Raw genomic sequence first — 18,909 nt, 5'->3', positions numbered from 1 at the left:
CTGCGGCGAGCGCGAGTGCGCACGCGCGCGGGGTGTGTGTGTTTTCTCCCCGTCTCTATGGAGTCTTCCTGCCGCCGCGTCCCTCAAACACGGAATTACGTCACCGTGCGGGCAGCGAGGCCCTCCGCGCTCTTGCTGAGGGCGGAAGCAACCGACGGACGTGGCCGGGCCTGCCTTCGCAGATCGCCTGAAGGACCCCGAGGCGTCGCGAGCCTCCGGCCCCTCAAATGATCCGCCACAGCCATTAGCCGCCGCGCCTCCTCGTTGGCAGGGAGCCGAGGAAGGGCGGCGTTGGGAAGAGAGGGGGCTGGGAGCGGGGCTGAAGGGAGCAGTGGGGCCAGGCGAGGTCATGGGAAGCCCCTGGGGCTGAGAGGCGCTCCCCTTCACCCTCTGCGCCTGGAGACCCCCGCTTCCTCTCCCCCCGCCCCCGGGCAGAAGGAGTTGCAAGACCCTCAGGCAGCGCCAAGGGCAGCCCTAGAGAGAGAGAGGTGAGGTCAGGTGAGGAGTGGGAGCCTGTGCTGCAGAGGCTTTGGGGGGCATTTGGGGTATTTTGGGGGGGCGGCAGAGGGGCACCTCCTCTGCTTAAGGTGGTGGGAGATCCCGAAGCACCCAGGTTAGGCTTCCAGGATGGGCGCTGAGGTGGGTGCAGGAGGGTCATGCTCAGCCGGTAGAGCATGAGACACTTAACTTGAGGGTCGGGGGTTGGAGTCTCACGCTGGGCAAAAATATTCATGCATCGCAAGGGGTGGGGCTAGATGATCCTTGGGACCCTTCCCGTTCAATGCTATGGTTCAATGACCATGAAGTACAGCCCCCCCACGCACACACTCACCCTGCAGTGTGGCATTCAGAGTGGGCACCCCCCAAACCGTGGACCTAAGGGGATGGCCGCTTATGGAAGGGTCCCAGATTGGCATGACCCGACGTTGCACTTGGCGTGTGGATGAATGAACAAACGGAACGCCTGCGGCTTGAGCCTCTCCCTTCCCCCCAGGTCAAAACTGCATCACCAAACCAGCGTTTTGATAAGGAGCGTAAGAGTCACCTGCTGGATCAGGCCGATGGCCCAGCATCCTGATCCCAGCATCCTGTTCTCTTTGGGGAGAACACAGGGAGCAGGATCAGAGCACAGGAGCACCTATCCTCTGCAGTGTTTTCTAGCCATCCCCTCCATGGAATTGCCGTGCATGTTGGTGGCCATCGCTCCTGGGGGAGCGAGTCCGATAGTTTGACTATGCACTGTGTGAAGAAAGACTTTTAGTTTATCTGTCCTGAATCTTCGAGCGTGCGGTTTCCTGAAGGCTGATCTGATCCCTGGCGGGGCCTTCATTCTCCCTCTCCCCCAAAGCTGCAGGTGTGGTGGTACTATGAGGGCACAAAAAATGCCCAGGTTGTCATGAAGTTGGAAAGGTGGGCCATGCTCATAGGTTTATGGGGTTGTTGTTTGTTGGAGGTGGGGGCAGGGAAGACCCAGCAATGGACTGTAGGGGTCGATGGGGTGTTTCTCAGGGGCTTGTGCCATCAACAGAATGGTGTCCTCAAAACGGTTGGTTTCTGGGAGCTCCCATAGTAAAGAATGGAAGCTCTTAAGTCTGGCATAGTGATGCCAAACTCTACAGGCACTGAGGAAGCCACCAAGCCCACACTTGACACCATGTGTTTAAAAAGCATCATGATACTGCTTTAAATAGTCATGGCTTCCCCCAAAGAATTCTGGGAGCTGTAGTTCATTGAGGGCGTTAGGAGAACCCTATTCCTCTCACACAACAAGTCCCAGGGTTGTTCAACAATCAATCCGTCTTCTCAGGGAATTCTGGCAACCGTAACTCAGTGAGGAACAGGGGCTTCCTCACAACTCTCGGCACTGGTAGCAAACTCAAACTACAGCTCCCAAAATTCTTTGAGGGTAGCCATGGCTGTTTGCAGTTGTAATATAGTGATTTAAAAATGTGTGGGGTGAATGTGACCCAAGACAAAGACCTTCAGTTGGCATTCGCCAAGATGCTGTCCCCAAAACTATAAATATAACGTGATTCCAGAGAAAGTGGGCCTCGCTGAATAATGCTTTTTCTGTTCTTCCTCCCAAAGCCCTGGCCCAGTTCCCACTCCCCTTTCTCCTGTTACCACCCCATGATGGCCCGCCCCCCGTTTCTTGTCCTCCTCCTCTTCCTCCTTTCCCTCTTATCCACGGCCTCTTCAGAGACCCACTATCAGCGGGGGGACCCAGTGATGCTTTACGTCAACAAAGTGGGACCTTACCACAACCCCCAAGAGACCTACCATTATTACCAGCTCCCCGTGTGCTCCCCGGAGAATATCCGCCACAAGAGCCTTACCTTGGGGGAGGTGCTGGATGGAGACCGCATGGCCGAGTCGATGTACGAGATCCGTTTCCGGGAGAACGTGGACAAGAAGGTCCTCTGCGAAATGAAGCTCACCCCTGAGCAGGTAAACCCAGCCAGAAAATCTTGGATTCCAAGGCCTGCTTCGTGGAGCTGGTGTTTACCTCCTGGGTTCCTGGTTCTGTGCGACATCCCTAATTTGGCTTTAATGTTTGACAGCTGATTCCTGTTACTGTTTTCAGAGTCCGGTATCTCAGCACATGCTCCTCTTCTGATCAGCTTCGGCTGCAGGATATTGGGGAGGGGGGTTGTCTTATTCCTGGCTCTGAATCTTACCTGGACGTAGTTGGGTTAGAACATCAGACCTGTTCAGCCAGCATCCTGTTTTTAGCATGGCAAACAAGCACCCACAACAACTCTCTAAATCAGGCACCCCCAAACTTTGGCCCTCCAGATGTTTTGGACTACATGGGAGTTGTAGGCCAAAACATCTGGAGGGGCGCAGGTTGGGGATGCCTGCTCTAAATTCAGGGGCAACCTGCTTCTGACAGTGGAGATAGTAGACGTCGGTAGCCTTCTCCACCACAAATTTATCTAATCTTTAATTAAAGCTGGGCAGCAAATTCCATAGGTTCAGAAATTTCAGCTAGTGCAGAATTCAGCGGCCAGGTTGCTCATCGGAGCAAGATGGGTTGTGCGTATTACACCAATCCTGGTGCAACTGCACTAGCTACCAATTGGTTTCCAGGCCCAATTCAAAGAGCTGGTTTTGATCTATAAAGCCTTAAATTGCTCCGGACCGCAATACCTCAAGGACCACCTCTTTCCATATGAACTGACCCGGACTCTGAGATCATCTTCTGAGGCCCTCCTTCGTGTGCCTCCTCCTCCAGAGGTCCGGAGGGGAGCAATGCGAGAACAGGGCCTTCTCTGCAGTGGCTCCCCGTCTGTGGAATGCTCTCCCCAGGCAAGTTCGCCTGGCACATTCATTATACACCTAGAGGTGCCAGACAAAAACGTTCCTTTTTAACCAGGCCTTTGGTTGATCCAATTTACATCCTATGCCCTTTTAAAATGTGTATTTTGGGGGGGGGGTATTGGGTTGCTGCTTTATTTTTATTAGGCATTTTGTGGTTTTATATCTTGATTTTATTCTGTGAACTACCCTGAGACCCCTGGGCATAGGGCGGTATATAAATTCAATAAATGAAATAAAAATAAAATAGTTTATTTGTGCAAATACTGAATCCTATGCATCCTGGATCAGTTTCCTTGCATCTCTTCTTCGGGATTTTGAAATCTCAGGAAGGGAAGCAATCGGTAAGACCAAGCTTAGTCGGTAGAGCGTGGGTTCGAGTCCCACATTGGGTGAACGATTCCTGCATTGCAGGGGGGTTGGATTGGATGACCCTCGGGGTCCCTTCCAACTCTAACAGTTCTATGATTCAAGCACCGTTTTGGTCACGCTGGTTCCTCCTCCTCCTGTCCTGATGGTTCCCTTCCTCTCTGGCAGGTGGAGCATCTCCGGCAAGCCATTGAAGAGCTATACTACTTTGAGTTTGTGGTGGACGACCTGCCTCTCCGCGGCTTTGTGGGGTACATGGAGGAAAGCGGCTTCCTGCCCCACACCCACAAGATCGGCCTCTGGACCCATCTGGACTTCCACCTGGAGTGGAACAGCGACCGCATCATCTATGCCAACGTCAGCGTCCGCAACGTCAAGCCCACCAGCCTGGACGACGTCCGCAGCGTCCTCCCCATCGCCCACACCTACAGCGTCCGCTGGTCCGAGACGGCGCTGGAGCGGCGAGGCGACCGGCGAGGCAGCCGCGACGACGGCTTCTTCCCCCGCACCTTGGAGATCCACTGGCTCTCCATCATCAACTCCATGGTCCTGGTCTTCCTGCTGGTGGGCTTTGTCGTCGTCATCCTCATGAGGGTGCTCAAGAACGACCTGGCACGCTACAACCTGGACGAGGAGGCCTCCACCTCGTCCTCGGGCGACGACTTCGACCAGGGCGACAACGGCTGGAAGATCATCCACACGGACGTCTTCCGCTTCCCGGCCTGCCGCAGCCTCCTCTGCGCCGTCTTGGGCGTGGGCAGCCAGTTCCTAGCTCTGGGCACGGGGATCATCGTCATGGCTCTCCTGGGCATGTTCAACGTCCACCGGCACGGCGCCATCAACTCGGCTGCCATCCTGCTCTATGCCCTCACCTGCTGCATTTCCGGCTACGTCTCCAGCAACTTCTACCGCCAGATCGGGGGCGAGCGTTGGGTCTGGAACATACTGCTCACCACCAGCCTTTTCTCCGGTGAGGCCCGGCGGAGTTTTTTAGTCCTTGTGCGTCAGGGCAAACTTTGCGAGCGAGAGGAACCTGCCCTTGGCGGAGAGAGCTCTTCGGCTGTCTCTCCTTTGCCCAGAGGATTCCTTCTATACATTTGGGTCTTGCTAGTCCATGCTAGGGACCCAGGTGGCACTGTGGTTAAACCATAGAGCCTAGGGCTTGCTGATCAGAAGGTCGGCTGTTCGAATCCCTGTGACGGGGTGAGCTCCCGTTGCTTGGTCCCAGCTCCTGCCAACCTAGCAGTTCGAAAGCACATCAAAGTGCAAGTAGATAAATAGGGACCGCTCCGGCAGGAAGGTAAACAGCGTTTCCATGCGCTGCTCTGGTTCGCCAGAAGCAGCTTTGTCATGCTGGCCACATGACCCGGAAGCTGTCTGCGGACAAACGCTGGCTCCCTCGGCCTATAGAGCGAGATGAGCACCGCAACCCCAGAGTCGGACACGACTGGACCTAATGGTCAGGGGGCCCTTTACCTTTACCTTTACCTAGTCCATGCTAGCGGCAGTCTTCACGAGTCTCCTCTATGTTCCACACGCCTGTCTTCTTTTTTCTTTGGCGATCACTCGCAGCCAAGTAAGATTGTCTTTCATGAACACGGTCTTAACAGTGAGTCCTTCAGTGACTGTGGAGGCCAATTCTGGATCCACACGTCCTTCCACAGTGGGGATATTGGTTTTTGGGCGGGAGTTGATCATAGTGAGGGTTTGCTAAGCGTGCCTTCCTCTTAGCACGTTTCTCCCTTTTGGCCTGAGTTCGAGCGTCTTCAAAGCCCATGACACCTTTCGTAAAGGCTGTTCTCCAATTGGAGCACTCGCAGGCCAGTGTTTCCCAGTTGTCGGTGTTTCTACTACGTTTTTAAAGATTTGCCTTGAGAGTCTCTGAACCTCTTTTGTTGACCACGAGCATTACACTTTCCATTTTTAAGCTCGGAATAGAGTAGTTGCTTTGGAAGACGATCATCAGGCATCCGCCTAACACGTCCAGTCCAACGAAGTTGATGTTGAAGAATCCTTGCTTCAACACTGGTGACCTTTGCTTCTTCCAGTACACTGGCATTAGTTTGCCTGTCTTCCCAGGTGATGTGTAAAATTTTCCGGAGACACCGTTGATGGAATCTTTTGAGAGTGGTGGTCTAGGGTGAGCAGAAGGTATATTGCTACCTGTTGATGGATCTCTGGTGTTTTCAAGCAAATCAGCAAGGATTTCTGATTCCCAGTTGTGCAGCAACAAAATCTCCCCTCCCATTACAGTACATTGCTGCAGTGAAGAAAGTTGCCGGGAGGGTAACCTGGCGTGGAGTTTTGTGGGTGGGAGGCCTGTGAACTCAGTTCAGTTCCCCCGCTGGATAATCTTGTTGCCGCGTGTTGCGATTCGTTTCCCCCTCATGAGGGCTAGGAGCACGCTGCTCTTTGTAAGACGAGAGCTGATTTCTCAGGGGCCGTGTTAGATCTGTGAGCATTAAACGCCCGTTTGCAGATAGCAAACTCAGTCCTTTACAGCAGAATGCAGCAGAGAAGCAACTGTGGTTGGAAGAGTAACATCAAAGGTTTTATTTATAAAGCCAATAGCAAAACGACAAGGTGACTCTCACATCCATCTTCTTCAGCGGAGGAGCAGAGCAGAGAGGGAGGAGACATTTAAATGGTTCCCATACTCGTACATCAATTAAGTAATTAAAGAGAACCCGCAACACTATGCAACGTGAGAAGGAGACATTACAATACTAACAAGATTCCCCACAAAGGAGCATTGGGGGGGGGCGCGGCTCCAATTTGCCCAAGAAAGATACAACCCGATATTTATTGCCCCTTGTATGATTCAATAAGACCTAAGGTGCTTCTACTGATCCAGTCCACCATTTTAACTAAGGCAGATTGTCTGAAATTCCTGCTAGTGGACGCAAACCCGCGAGTTTCACACGGAGTGGCCGTTTTCATATTGCAGACACTGAAACTTAGGGTTTCTTTGACAGGGTAGCGCGATCCAGCCCCGGGCCATCATCACCCTCCTTATTCTGCTCCCAGTCTAATTTGTAGAGGCTATCCCAGGTTCTTATTTGTTATACGGTATATTTATTAGTAATTTCAGATACTTGGTTTTTAATGATTAGATTTTAGCTTTACCTATTGTAATTAAAGTTTTATCATGCTATCTTTTGATTGTAGCATTGATCGATTTATGTTTTCTGCTCTATGCATTTGGCATTGTTTTATTCTATTTGTTTTGTTGGGTTGTATGTATAGGGACGTGAGTGGCGCTGTGGGTTAAACCACAGAGCCTAGGGCTTGCCGATCAGAAGGTTGGCGGTTCGAATCCCCATGACAGGGTGAGCTCCCGTTGTTCGGTCCCTGCTCCTGCCAACCTAGCAGTTCGAAAGCGTGTCAAAGTGCAAGTAGATAAATAGGTACCGCTCTGGTGGGAAGGTAAACAGCATTTCCGTGTGCTGTTCTGGTTCGCCAGAAGTGGCTTAGTCATGCTGGCCACATGACCTGGAAGCTGTACGCTGGCTCCCTCGGCCAGTAAAGCGAGATGAGCGCCGCAACCCCAGAGTCATCCGCGACTGGGCCTAACGGTCAGGGGTCCCTTCACCTTTATGCTATGGCTAAACACTAATGCAATAAAGAATTGATAGATTGATTGTTGCTGACGCCGCTGTGTGTGTTTCTCTCTCCCTGCCTCTGCCCAGCTCCCTTTTTCCTGACGTGGAGTGTCGTCAACTCAGTGCACTGGGCCAACGGGTCAACACAGGCTCTGCCGGCCACCACCATCCTGCTCTTGCTGACCGTCTGGCTGCTGGTGGGCTTCCCTCTCACCGTCATCGGCGGCATCTTCGGCAAGAACCGGGCGGGGCCCTTTGACGCCCCCTGCCGCACCAAGAACATTGCCCGGGAAATCCCGCCCCAGCCTTGGTACAAGTCCACACTGGTTCATATGACCATCGGGGGCTTCCTCCCCTTCAGGTGAGAGTCGGCGCAGAGCCTGGGTCTCCGGCTGCCTCCGTCCTTTGCTATCCCTCCTGGGCTCTGATCTGCCCACTTTGTAGCTTGGTTTGTAGCAGTTTGGGACTTTGTAGCTTGGAGAAAAGCCAAGTATTTCCTCCCCCCCTTTTATGTTTTCAAACTTTGCCGATTTCTCCTGTTAACGCTTTAGCAGAAGGCAAACTTGGCTACTTCCGAAGATAGGATCATAGAATTTTATTGTAGGAACTGAGCTATCCTGCAGCATCTCAGGGATCACTCCCAGCAACTTTTAAAAACACATCCATCCAATACAAGTGCAAATATAATATTGCAATAAGCATAAATACAGCAGTACAGTCATACCTTGGGTTACACACACTTCAGGTTGCGTCTTTTGAGCTTGCGTCCCGCGCCAAACCCGGAAGTAACCAAATGGGTTACTTCTGGGTTTCGGCGTGTGCATGCGCGGAAGCAGTAAATCGTGCTTTGCGCATGTGCAGAAGCACCAAATCGCAACCCGCACGTGCGCAGACGCGGGTTGCGAACACTGCAGGTTGCAAATATGCCTCCCGCATGGATCACGCTCGCAACCCGAGCGTCTGCTGTATGTGATACTGCTTAATTTCTGAGATTTCAAATTGCTTTGCTCATACTGTGTCCAGTTCTGGGCACCACAGTTCAAGAAGGATACTGACAAGCTGGAACGTGTCCAGAGGAGGGCAACCAAAATGGTCAAAGGCCTGGAAACGATGCCTTATGAGGAACGGCTTAGGGAGCTGGGTATGTTTAGCCTGGAGAAGAGAAGGTTAAGGGGTGATATGATAGCCATGTTCAAATATATAAAAGGATGTCATATAGAGGAGGGTGAAAGGTTGTTTTCTGCTGCTCCAGAGAAGCGGACACGGAGCAATGGATTCAAACTACAAGAAAGAAGATTCCACCTAAACATTAGGAAGAACTTCCTGACAGTAAGAGCTGTTTGGCAGTGGAATTTGCTGCCAAGGAGTGTGCTGGAGTCTCCTTCTTTGGAGGTCTTTAAGCAGAGGCTTGACAGGCATATGTCAAGAATGCTTTGATGGTGTTTCCTGCTTGGCAGGGGGTTGGACTGGATGGCCCTTGTGGTCTCTTCCAACTCTATGATTCTACTGTAAGGGCCCCTAAGAGCTGAACTCCCAAGGTCATGTAAGTAATTGCTTTTAAAAAAAATCTTGTAAGAATTACTAATAATTCTTGGAAGCAGTAGCAGTGTGAAGACTAGATACCAAGCAAGAAAACTTAAAATGACAAAGGTGGGCATAACTCCTGGTACAAAAGCGGGCAGGGGTGCTGTTTTATCTCCCCCTCTCCCATATTAAAGTAACCCACAAGAAAGGGCTAGGAGTCTCTGTGTTTGGATGAATAGAACACGCTCGGCCCCATTAAAGGGCTACCATAAAAAAGAAAACCCGGATTGCTTGCAAATTAAAACTTTTGTGCGTGCTGCAACACTCTTACGAGGCTCCCCTGCAAACTAAATCCGGGCCTTAACCCCCAAATCTATAGGGACAGATTGGAAACTGCTTGCTCCAATTCCCCTGCATTAGGACGCAGGAGCCCAATTCGATTTGGCCATTGATCTTCTAAGGGTTGGGGTAGTCTCTTTTTCTCTCCCTCCCACCGGCGGCCAATTTGGCGCTCTCCCAAGTTTGCAAATTGGGGGGGGGTCGTCCCTGCTGCGTGGGGGGTAGAGGAGGAGAAGCAGCAGCAGCCGAGAAAAGCTAAGTAGAAAAGCCACTCTAACTTGGAGGAGATGATCGTTTAACAGACGGATGTTTGTATCGACCGATGGTTTTAAATAATTACATCTCCTTCTAGTACGTGACCGGCCAGTGGAAAATCGGAGGTCCCTCTTTGGGAATTTTTGCTGATGTTTCTACACTTTTGTTTTCTTTCCTTCCTTTCCCTTTTTCCTCTCTTCTTTTCTCTCTCTACCGTCCTTTTCCCTTGCTTTTTTATTATTGTGTGTGGTAGGGCAGGGCTATGTCTGGTTCCCAACACCGTGATACATCACCAGCTAAACGTGGCAATATGCCAATACAGTTGTATCTTGGGTTACGAACACCTCGGGTTACGCACAACTCGGGTTACGAACTGCGCAAACCCGGAAGTATTTTCGGCCGCGATCGCGGTTTGCGCGTGCACAGAAGTGCGCGCGCGGTATGCGCAAAGCGCGAAAATAGCGCTTTGCGCATGCGCAAAATGGCGGTTCGGCTTACGAACTTTTCGGGTTACGAACTGCGACCCGGAACGGATCGTGTTCGTAACCCGAGGTACTACTGTATATCACAATGTCTGAAATAAGGCCCTCCCACTTGGGGTTAAGGAGCGGCCAACATGCCGAGGAAGGTGATGTTTCCTTGTTGAAGGACCCTGCGTGAGAGGCAGGGAAGGGAAGATCTCCCAGGGTGGGAGAAGACAGGGAAGCTCCCAGGTGAGAGCTAGGAAAGTTCACCTTTTTTCATGAGGGATAAGTTAGGATCTACCAATAAAGGAGGATTTTATACTCCCCCCACCCTTTTCTCCCTCTCTTTATTTTTTTTGTTTCCATTTAGATTGTTTTTCTCTTTTCTTGCGGATAAATGAATGAATAAAAGTGAAAAGTCAAGTAGGAGATGACCTGATAGAGCTTTGCAAAACGGTGCATGGCACAGCGAAAGCACTTAGAACAGGCATAGGCAACCTTGGCTCTCCAGATGTTTTGGAACTACAACTCCCATGATCCCTAGCTAACATGGCCAGTGGCTATGGCTCCTGCAGCCAATCGGAAGCCCCGCCGGACGTTTGGGTTCCAAAAGAATGTTTGCCAACCGCAACAATCACTTCCGGGTTTGCGGCGTTAAGGAACCAAAACGTCCGAGTTCCAGGGGCATTCAAGATCCAAGGTACAACTGTATTTATTTGGTTTCTCAAGATTAAATATTTTGCAGTCCTATAAAAAACAAGATTCCAAGGAATCTCCTGGACTTCCACCCTCCCCTTTGTGGTTCCTCTTGCTAATCATTTCCTCCTGCATCTTTTGTGATGACCCAAATCTTTTCCATCTCCATTGTGACCAGAATTGGGGGGCAACTCAGTCAGACGGGTGAGGTACAAATGTGCTTACCGTATTATTATCTTGATTGTTATTCTTGGCAGCGCCATTTCTGTGGAGCTCTACTACATCTTCGCCACGGTGTGGGGCCGGGAGCAGTACACCCTGTACGGGATCCTCTTCTTCGTCTTCGCCATCCTCCTCAGCGTGGGCGCCTGCATCTCCATCGCCCTCACCTACTTCCAGCTCTCGGGCGAGGACTACCGCTGGTGGTGGCGCTCGGTGCTCAGCGCGGGCTCCACCGGCCTCTTCATCTTCCTCTACTCCGTCTTCTACTACTCCCGCCGCTCCAACATGTCGGGCGCGGTGCAGACGGTGGAGTTCTTCGGTTACTCCCTCCTGACGGGCTACGTCTTCTTCCTCATGCTGGGCACCATCTCCTTCTTCGCCTCCCTCAAGTTCATCCGCTACATATACGTCAACCTCAAGATGGACTGAGTGCCTGCCCCCCTCCCTGCGCTCTCATTGGCTGTAGCCGTCGCAGAGCTCTGCTTCCCCGTTGGCTAGGACAGGCGTGGCTCAAAGGCGCGGCCTCCCGGTTAGCTGGGAGATCAGCTGAGCTCGAGGAAACCGGGCTTTTTAATGATCCGTCTCTCTCGTTAGCTGGGATCGGTTTCCGAGAGCTCCCCAGCTCTCCACAGCGGCGGTTGCTTGATTGCCGGGAAGCAGCAGGAAACGGGATCCATAATCCCTCCTCTCCTGTTGGTCAGGGCAGCTAATCCATCAGCGAGCCTGTCAATCTGGCCAATTAGTGAACACTGCAACAAATTTCCTCTTTCTCTCTTTTTATTAAAAAAATTGGTCGAAACTGCAGTTTGTGCGCTTTGGGGGCGGGAATTATGGTTTGTTACTCCCTTTAAACGGGTTGAAATGTGACCAATCAGGAGAGCTCTCTTCCTATTGGCTGGGCGGCCTGGTCAGCTGACCAATGCCGGGCTCGGTTAGCCAATCATGCTCCTTCCCTTCCAAAGGGAAGTCTGGCTCTTGGCGGCTGACCAGCTGGAAACGGTGAAGATGGTTCTGCCTCGATTCGCTTCCTTCAGAGCTTTTATGCAATCTGGTGACAGGTCCCAGCCAATCACATTCAAAATGAAAACTGGCCCCTACAAGGACCGGCAGGGCCGGCCCTGCAGATGGAAATTGCCCCAGCAACCGGCACCACCTTGTCCCTCGGGGTTTCCCCCTCTACGGGATTCTTAATGTGGGAGAGAATTGGCAGAGGATAGTGGTTTCCTCTGACCAGAGACCTTCCCGGGGGGCTAGGTTAAAATGGATCTCTCCATGTTGGAGGGGAAGAGGGGGACAGAGAAAGAGTCTTGTATTTGGCGGGCCTTCCCCTGCAGCTTTTTAAGGATCCCCCCCTTTGCATGTCGTAGGATAGGCTGCACCAGTGTTTGGGAATCCCCTATGTTGTTGGACTACAACTCCCATCATCCCCTGCCATCTTCGCCAATGGTCACGGATGATGGGAGTTGTAGTCCAACGTCTTCTGGCTTGGAGAACACTGGTCAACCGCTTCAGAAGGGGATCCACAGCAAGGGATCCAGCCTCTTCCGTGGATTTGTTTCACCAGCTGCCGCCACCACCTCATGGACAAGGTAGTCCCCCTCCAGTCAGAGGTCTCCCTGCATTGCCAATACCTTTTCTCTCTCCCTCTCTCCTACATTGCCTCCTTGTTACTCCCAAGGTGCCTGGGGCTGTTACAGTCTGGGCGGGGGAAGAAGCTGTCTCTTCGCCTTCCGCCACAGTCAAGGAAATGCCTATAATTATATATGGAAATTATATATGTGAGGAGTTATGTATATTTAGCAAGGATCAGAGCTAGGGTTTTGTTTTGTTTTTTAATTTGATTTTTGTTTCGTTCCAACCGTTTCTTTTTACAGATCTTGAAATTCAACTTTATTAATTAAAAAGAAAAAAACCCAAAAAACCTAGCTGCAAGAGTCTCTGGCTGTCTCTTCATTTATTTCTTGCATTTATACCCCACCTTTTTCTTCAAGGAGCGTCTCCACCCCCATTGACACTGAGGTCCAGCACCGAGGGCCTTCTGGCGGTTCCCTCACTGCGAGAAGCAAAGTTACAGGGAACCAGGCAGAGGGCCTTCTCGGTAGTGGCACCTGCCACGTGGAACGCCCTCCCATCAGATGCCAAGGAAATAAACAACTACCTGACTTTTAGAAGACATCTGAAGGCAACCCTGTTTAGGGAAGTTTTTTATGTTTGATGTTTGATCGTGTTTTTAATATTCTGTTATGGGGATGCAGGTGGCGCTGTGGGTTAAACCACAGAGCCTAGGGCTTGCCGATCAGAAGGTTGGCGGTTCGAATCCCCATGACAGGGTGAGCTCCCGTTGTTCGGTCCCTGCTCCTGCCAACCTAGCAGTTCGAAAGCAAGTCAAAGTGCAAGTAGATAAATAGGTACCATTCTGGCGGGAGGGTAACTGCGTCTGTGCGCTGCTCTGGTTCGCCAAAAGCGGCTTAGTCATGCTGGCCACATGACCCAGAAGCTGTACACCGGCTCCCTTGGCCAGTAAAGCGAGATGAGCACCGCAACCCCAGAGTCGTCCGCGACTGGACCTAACGGTCAGGGGTCCCTTTACCCTTTACCTTTCATATTCTGTTGGGAGCTGTCCAGTGTAGCTGGGGTGGTTCTCCCTGTTCTCATTTTAATCCCTAAAACCCTGTGAGGTAGGCCAGGCTGAGAGGCAGTGACTGGTCCCCAAGGTCACCCGGTGAGCTTCATGGCTGAGTTAGGATTTGAACCCTAATCTCCAAGGCTAACACTCTTAACCGCTGCACCACCAGTTCCTCTTTGAAAGGTGACTCCTTTAGCTTTCTATATTCTTGCATCGAGGAAAGTACGAAAGCTGGAAGGTGCAACCGTTTTCTTTCTGCCAGCTAGATTTTATTGCCCAGCCTCCTGAGGGTGTTCCTTGTTGTAGCCCGATCAAATGGCTACAACAGGCATCCCCAAACTGCGGCCCTCCAGATGTTTTGGCCTACAATTCGCATGATCCCTAGCTAACAGGACCAGTGGTCGGGGAAGATGGGAACTGTAGTCCAAAACATCTGGAGGGCCGAAGTTTGGGGATGCCTGTTGTAGCCATTTGATCGCACGGGTGTAGCGATCTAGGATTTGCATATACTGTACTGTACCTGCAGCAGAGTTACCTTCTGAATGGGCTTGAGTTTCGCCCAGCAAAATCCTTCCATCCAGCGTTGGATATCTTCCTCACCTTTATACTTGCTAATTCCAGCCCATGGTTCATTTTTTTTTACCCCAAGATATTTCTCCATGTCTCCTGGTGGCTCTGTCGGCTTTCAGAAGGAGGGAGATTCAAGCAGGTAGCCGTGTTGGTCTGATGCAGTCGAAATAAATAAATAAAAATTAAAAATTGTCCAGTAGCACCTTAGAGATCAACCAAGTTTGTTCTGGGTATAAGCTTTCGTGTGCGTGCACACTTCTTCAGATACAGCGAAGCAGAAGTCACCATAAGGAGGGAGGTCTAAATGATGTAATCTTAATGGTAGAAGCCAAAATCGGGCATGAGACCTTAAGAACACAGGAAGTGGCCTGATCCTGAGTCAAGACCACTTGTCCATCCTAATTCAGTATTATGTGGGCTTGAGGGCAACCTGAGCAAGTTTGCAGATGACACCAAATTGGGAGGGGTGGCTAATACCCCAGAGGACAGGATCACACTTCAAAATGACCTTAACAGATTAGACAACTGGGTCAAAGCAAACAAGATGAATTTTAACAAGGAGAAATGTAAAGTACTACACTTGGGCAAAAAAAATGAAAGGCACAAATACAGGATGGGTGACACCTGGCTTGAGAGCAGTACTTGTGAAAAGGATCTAGGAGTCTTGGTAGACCACAGACTTGACATGAGTCAACAGTGTGATGCAGCAGCTAAAAAAGCCAATGCAATTCTGGGCTGCATCAATAGGAGTATAGCATCTAGATCAAGGGAAGTAATAGTACCACTGTATTCTGCTCTGGTCAGACCTCACCTGGAGTACTGTGTCCAGTTCTGGGCACCACAGTTCAAGAAGGATACTGACAAGCTGGAACGTGTCCAGAAGAGGGAAACCAAAATGGTCAAAGGCCTGGATACGATGCCTTATGAGGAACTGCTTAGGGAGCTGGGTATGTTTAGCCTGGAGAAGAGAAGGTTAAGGGGTGATATGATAGCCATGTTCAAATATATAAAAGGATGTCATAGAGGAGGGAGAAAGGTTGTTTTCTGCTGCTCCAGAGAAGCGGACACGTAGCAGTGGATTCAAACTACAAGAAAGAAGATTCCACCTAAACATTAGGAAGAACTTCGTGACAGTAAGAGCTGTTCAACAGTGGAATTTGCTGCCAAGGAGTGTGGTGGAGTCTCCTTCGTTGGAGGTCTTTAAGCAGAGGCTTGACAGCCATCTGTCAGGAATGCTTTGATGGTGTTTCCTGCTCGGCAGGGGGTTGGACTGGATGGCCATTGTGGTCTCTTCCAACTCTACGATTCTATGATTCTATGTGCGCTGATCAGCAGTGGATTTCAGACAGGGAATCTCTCCCAGCCCCAACCTGGAGGTGTCAGGAATCTTAACTGCATCAAAGCAGTCACTGTAACACTGTGTTGGTGCAAAGGAACAAATAGGTATAAAAGAAGAATTCCTGGCTGCCAGAATCAAAGTTTGGCCCAAGGTCTCTTTGGCGAACCCCGGCAGAGATTTAATACGCAGCAAAATGAGTCGTGGAAGTATAGTATAGCCTCTTCCCACAGCGCAGGAGAAAAGGACCCCAATTTGCAATTTCAATGAAACGCAGACAGAAACAGAATTGTAGAGTTGGAAGGGGCCCTCGCTGTAGCTCATCTAGTCCAACCCCTGCAATGCAGGAACTAAGCACACACACCCATTTAATATGTGCATAGCCGTGAATCTCCTATGGCCAGACTCTTGTTGAAAGTAGAGGAGATCGGAAAGAGGAAGGAAGTTGGCGTTCAGGAGACAATGGAGGAGTGCTCCTTTGTGGGTTAGACCAGGCATCCCCAAACTCGGCCCTCCAGATGTTTTGGTACTACAACTCCCATCATCCCTAGCTAACAGGACCAGTGGTCAGGGATGATGGGAACTGTAGTCCCAAAACATGGAGGGTCCGAATTTGGGGGTGCCTGGGTTAGACCATTGGAAAGTTATGGTGCCTGCGGTAGCTGTAGAGACCGATACTGGAGAGAGAGGTTGTGTTGCAGCCAGGGCAGATGAAGGCGTCTGGTGGTTTTGCTGCTGCAGATGCACCATGCCGTAAATCCAGCACTGAATAGGACCCGTGAGAAGTCCAGAGATTTGGGAGAAATCTTGAAATAGGGGTCACGAAGAGTCGGACACGACTAAACAACAACAAGGATTGTTATAAAATTAATATTTGTAAAATCAAACAAAAATTATTATAAAAAGTAAAAGCATTTTAAAAAAACAACAACCTATAAACAGAAATAGTTTAAATTAAAACAACGAGCGTATATTTTAAAAAACCAAAACCCATCCACATTCAGGGCAGAGGGTCCTCCCAAGGCAGCAGAGGGTGCCCGAGGCGCAGGAAGCACACGTGGCAGAGCCCCTCTGTCCCCCGGAAGCGGCCGTCTTGTCTGCTCCACATGTGCTGGGAGTTCTTTTAACCAACAGCTTCTTGGGCTTCGCCTGTGGGGCTGAGCCTTCTCCCCCCCCACCCATTTCTCTCTCTTTTTGAGGGGTGGGTGGGCCGGATTTCTCCTCCTGCTGCAGTCTGTCCATCCTTAGTGGGGCTTCCCCTCCCCTAACAGTCCAGGGGTCTCCCTTCCCTGCCCCACTTTTAAGTGGGGCTCCTTTTCCCCCCTGCAACTTTTTTTTTAATTTCCCCCTCCCTCGTGTGTATATCTCTCTCTCTATACGTATCCTTCGCCTCCCAGCACAATGGCAACCGAGGAGCTGGAGAAGATACTGTCAGATTTACTGCAGCCTGACAATGCCGTCATCCAACAGGTAGAGCGGGGCAGAAAAGTGTGGGGTGGGCTGGGTTTGAAACAGCATCCAGGCATTTCGGTGGAAGTAGGATATGTGAAATCGAGGTGGGCATGTTAGTGGTTAGGGCTCGGAAGAACCCAAGTCTTAAAAAAGAAAAGAAAAGAAAAAGTGTTATTCTAGTGTAACTTATGAATCGCCTGTTCTTATTTGCATCTCTCTCTCTCTCAAGGTACCACCAAAATAATAGCCTTAGAAATAGCACACGAAAGACCCGGAGGTGTCATTTTAAGAGCTATTGCGAAATGAACCCTCAAGGCAGTGGCCAACTCACTCGGCTGGAAAATCTCGTCCAGGCAAAAATAAAATAAAATAAAATAAATGTTTTCAGATGTTTCTGGAAAGCACAGATAGTGGGCGCTGCTAGGCAATCTCTAATGGGATTTTAATTCCCATGCTTTGATTACGGGGGTTTGTATGTTTGTGCAACTGGTATTTGCGCTTGTAAGCTGCTTAGCAGACCAGGTGGGCATAAATTAGACCCTTTTAAAATGTGGCTCTTTTCTGGGGTGGGATGGGGAGTGTTATTGGTTTGTTGTTTTTATTCTGATTATGTTGTGATCTTCCCTGTTTAGGGAAGTTTTTAATGACTGATGTTTTAATGTATTTTTACTCTTTTGTTGGATGCCACCCAGAGTGGCTGGGGAAACCCAGGCAGATCGGCGGGGTATAAATAATAAATATATTATTATTATTATTATTATTATTATTATTATTATTGGACCATAAAGAAGGCTGATCGCCGAAGAATTGATGCTTTTGAATTATGGTGCTGGAGGAGACTCTTGAGAGTCCCATGGATCAAACCTATCCATGAGAGGAGACTCTTGAGAGTCCCATGAAGATCAAACCTATCCATTCTGAAGGAAATCAGCCCTGAGTGCTTACTGGAAGGACAGATCCTGAAGCTGAGGCTCCAATACTTTAGTCACCTCATGAGAAGAGAAGACTCCCTGGAAAAGACCCTGATGTTGGGAAAGATTGAGGGCACTAGGAGAAGGGGACGACAGAGGACGAGATGGTTGGACAGTGTTCTCGAAGCTACGAACATGAGTTTGACCAAACAGGGAGGCAGTGGAAGACAGGAGTGCCTGGCGTGCTCTGGTCCATGGGGTCACGAAGAGTCGGACAAGACTAAACAACTAAACACAATCATTATTATTATGTGAACTGCCCTGAGACCTTTGGGTATAGGGCGGTATATAAACATAATAATAATAATAATAATAATAATAATAATAATAATAATAAATAAATTAGGCAGGATAGGAATGGGGGTAAATACTAATAAATAGGGGAGGGCAAGTTTTTGGATTGGGAGTTGTCCGTTGAGGTCCAGCAAGATGCAGAGAACTGATTTGGGGGATGCGTAATAATGGGTCTACTGGATCAGGCCAGTGGCCCATCTAGTCCAGCATCCCGTTCTCAAAGTGGCCAACTCGGATGCCTTAAACCCACTAGCAGGATTAGAGCGCAAGAGACCTCTCCTCTCCTGCGGTTTCCAGCAACTGGTATTCGGAAGTATTGCTGACTGACTGGCAGCAGAGCATAACCACTGTGGCTAACTAACCCTTTTCTGTGAATTTGCCTCATCCTCTTTTAAACCCATCCAAGTTGGGGGCCATTACTGCCTCTTGTGGGAGGGAGTTCCATTGTTTAACTATTCGCTGTGCAAAGAAGGATTTTCTTTTATCTGCCCTGGATCTCTCAACCTTCAAATTCCTCCAGTTTATGTGTTCTGAGAGAGGCAGTTTGAGTTAGAGACTGGGGTTATTTTGAAGGGGGGGGGGGTTTGGCTCTCACAGGATATCCCAATGCACCTGCTCCAAGTCAGTTAGTGTAATAGGCAGGGGTAATTTTGCTGGTAGGTAGCCTTACCTTGGGGACCCAGGTGGCGCTGTGGGTTAAACCACAGAGTCTAGGGCTTGCTGATCAGAAGGTCGGCAGTTCGAATCCCTGCAACGGGGTGAGCTCCCGTTGCTCAGTCCCAGCTCCTGCCCACCTAGCAGTTCGAAAGCACATCAAAGTGCAAGTAGATGAATAGGGACCGCTCCGGCGGGAAGGTAAACGGTGTTTCCG

At 50.2% G+C, this 18,909-nt stretch overlaps 2 protein-coding genes across 3 annotated transcripts in view; both read left to right on the top strand.

The window, feature by feature from the left end:
- Positions 1-13: 13 nt before the first annotated feature.
- Positions 14-12,714, top strand: TM9SF1 (transmembrane 9 superfamily member 1). Of its 2 annotated transcripts, none has more exons than XM_088655329.1 (5): positions 14-488; positions 2,089-2,448; positions 3,856-4,657; positions 7,377-7,650; positions 10,825-12,714. In XM_088655329.1, the coding sequence occupies exons 2-5, from the start codon at positions 2,131-2,133 to the stop codon at positions 11,216-11,218; spliced, it is 1,788 nt and encodes a 595-aa protein (XP_088511455.1). In that variant the 5' UTR covers positions 14-488; positions 2,089-2,130; the 3' UTR covers positions 11,219-12,714. The 2 variants fall into 2 exon arrangements, with proteins under 2 accessions (XP_088511455.1, XP_088511454.1); XM_088655328.1 differs by having other exon boundaries at positions 193-498.
- A 3,713-nt stretch (positions 12,715-16,427) lies between these two features.
- Positions 16,428-18,909, top strand: part of IPO4 (importin 4) — a 44,637-nt gene continuing 42,155 nt past the window's right edge. Inside the window, exon 1 of the mRNA XM_035134620.3 lies at positions 16,428-16,791. Coding sequence (XP_034990511.2) covers positions 16,723-16,791 — 69 coding nt within the window. The 5' untranslated portion in view covers positions 16,428-16,722. The remainder of the gene's footprint in view (positions 16,792-18,909) is intronic.

Source organism: Zootoca vivipara, chromosome 12 (genome assembly GCF_965207765.1).
Source record: "Zootoca vivipara chromosome 12, rZooViv2.hap1.1, whole genome shotgun sequence".
In the NCBI taxonomy this organism is placed as follows: domain Eukaryota; kingdom Metazoa; phylum Chordata; class Lepidosauria; order Squamata; family Lacertidae; genus Zootoca; species Zootoca vivipara.
Note: the sequence above shows the minus strand (reverse complement) of the source record. Positions and strands in the feature narration are given on the sequence as shown.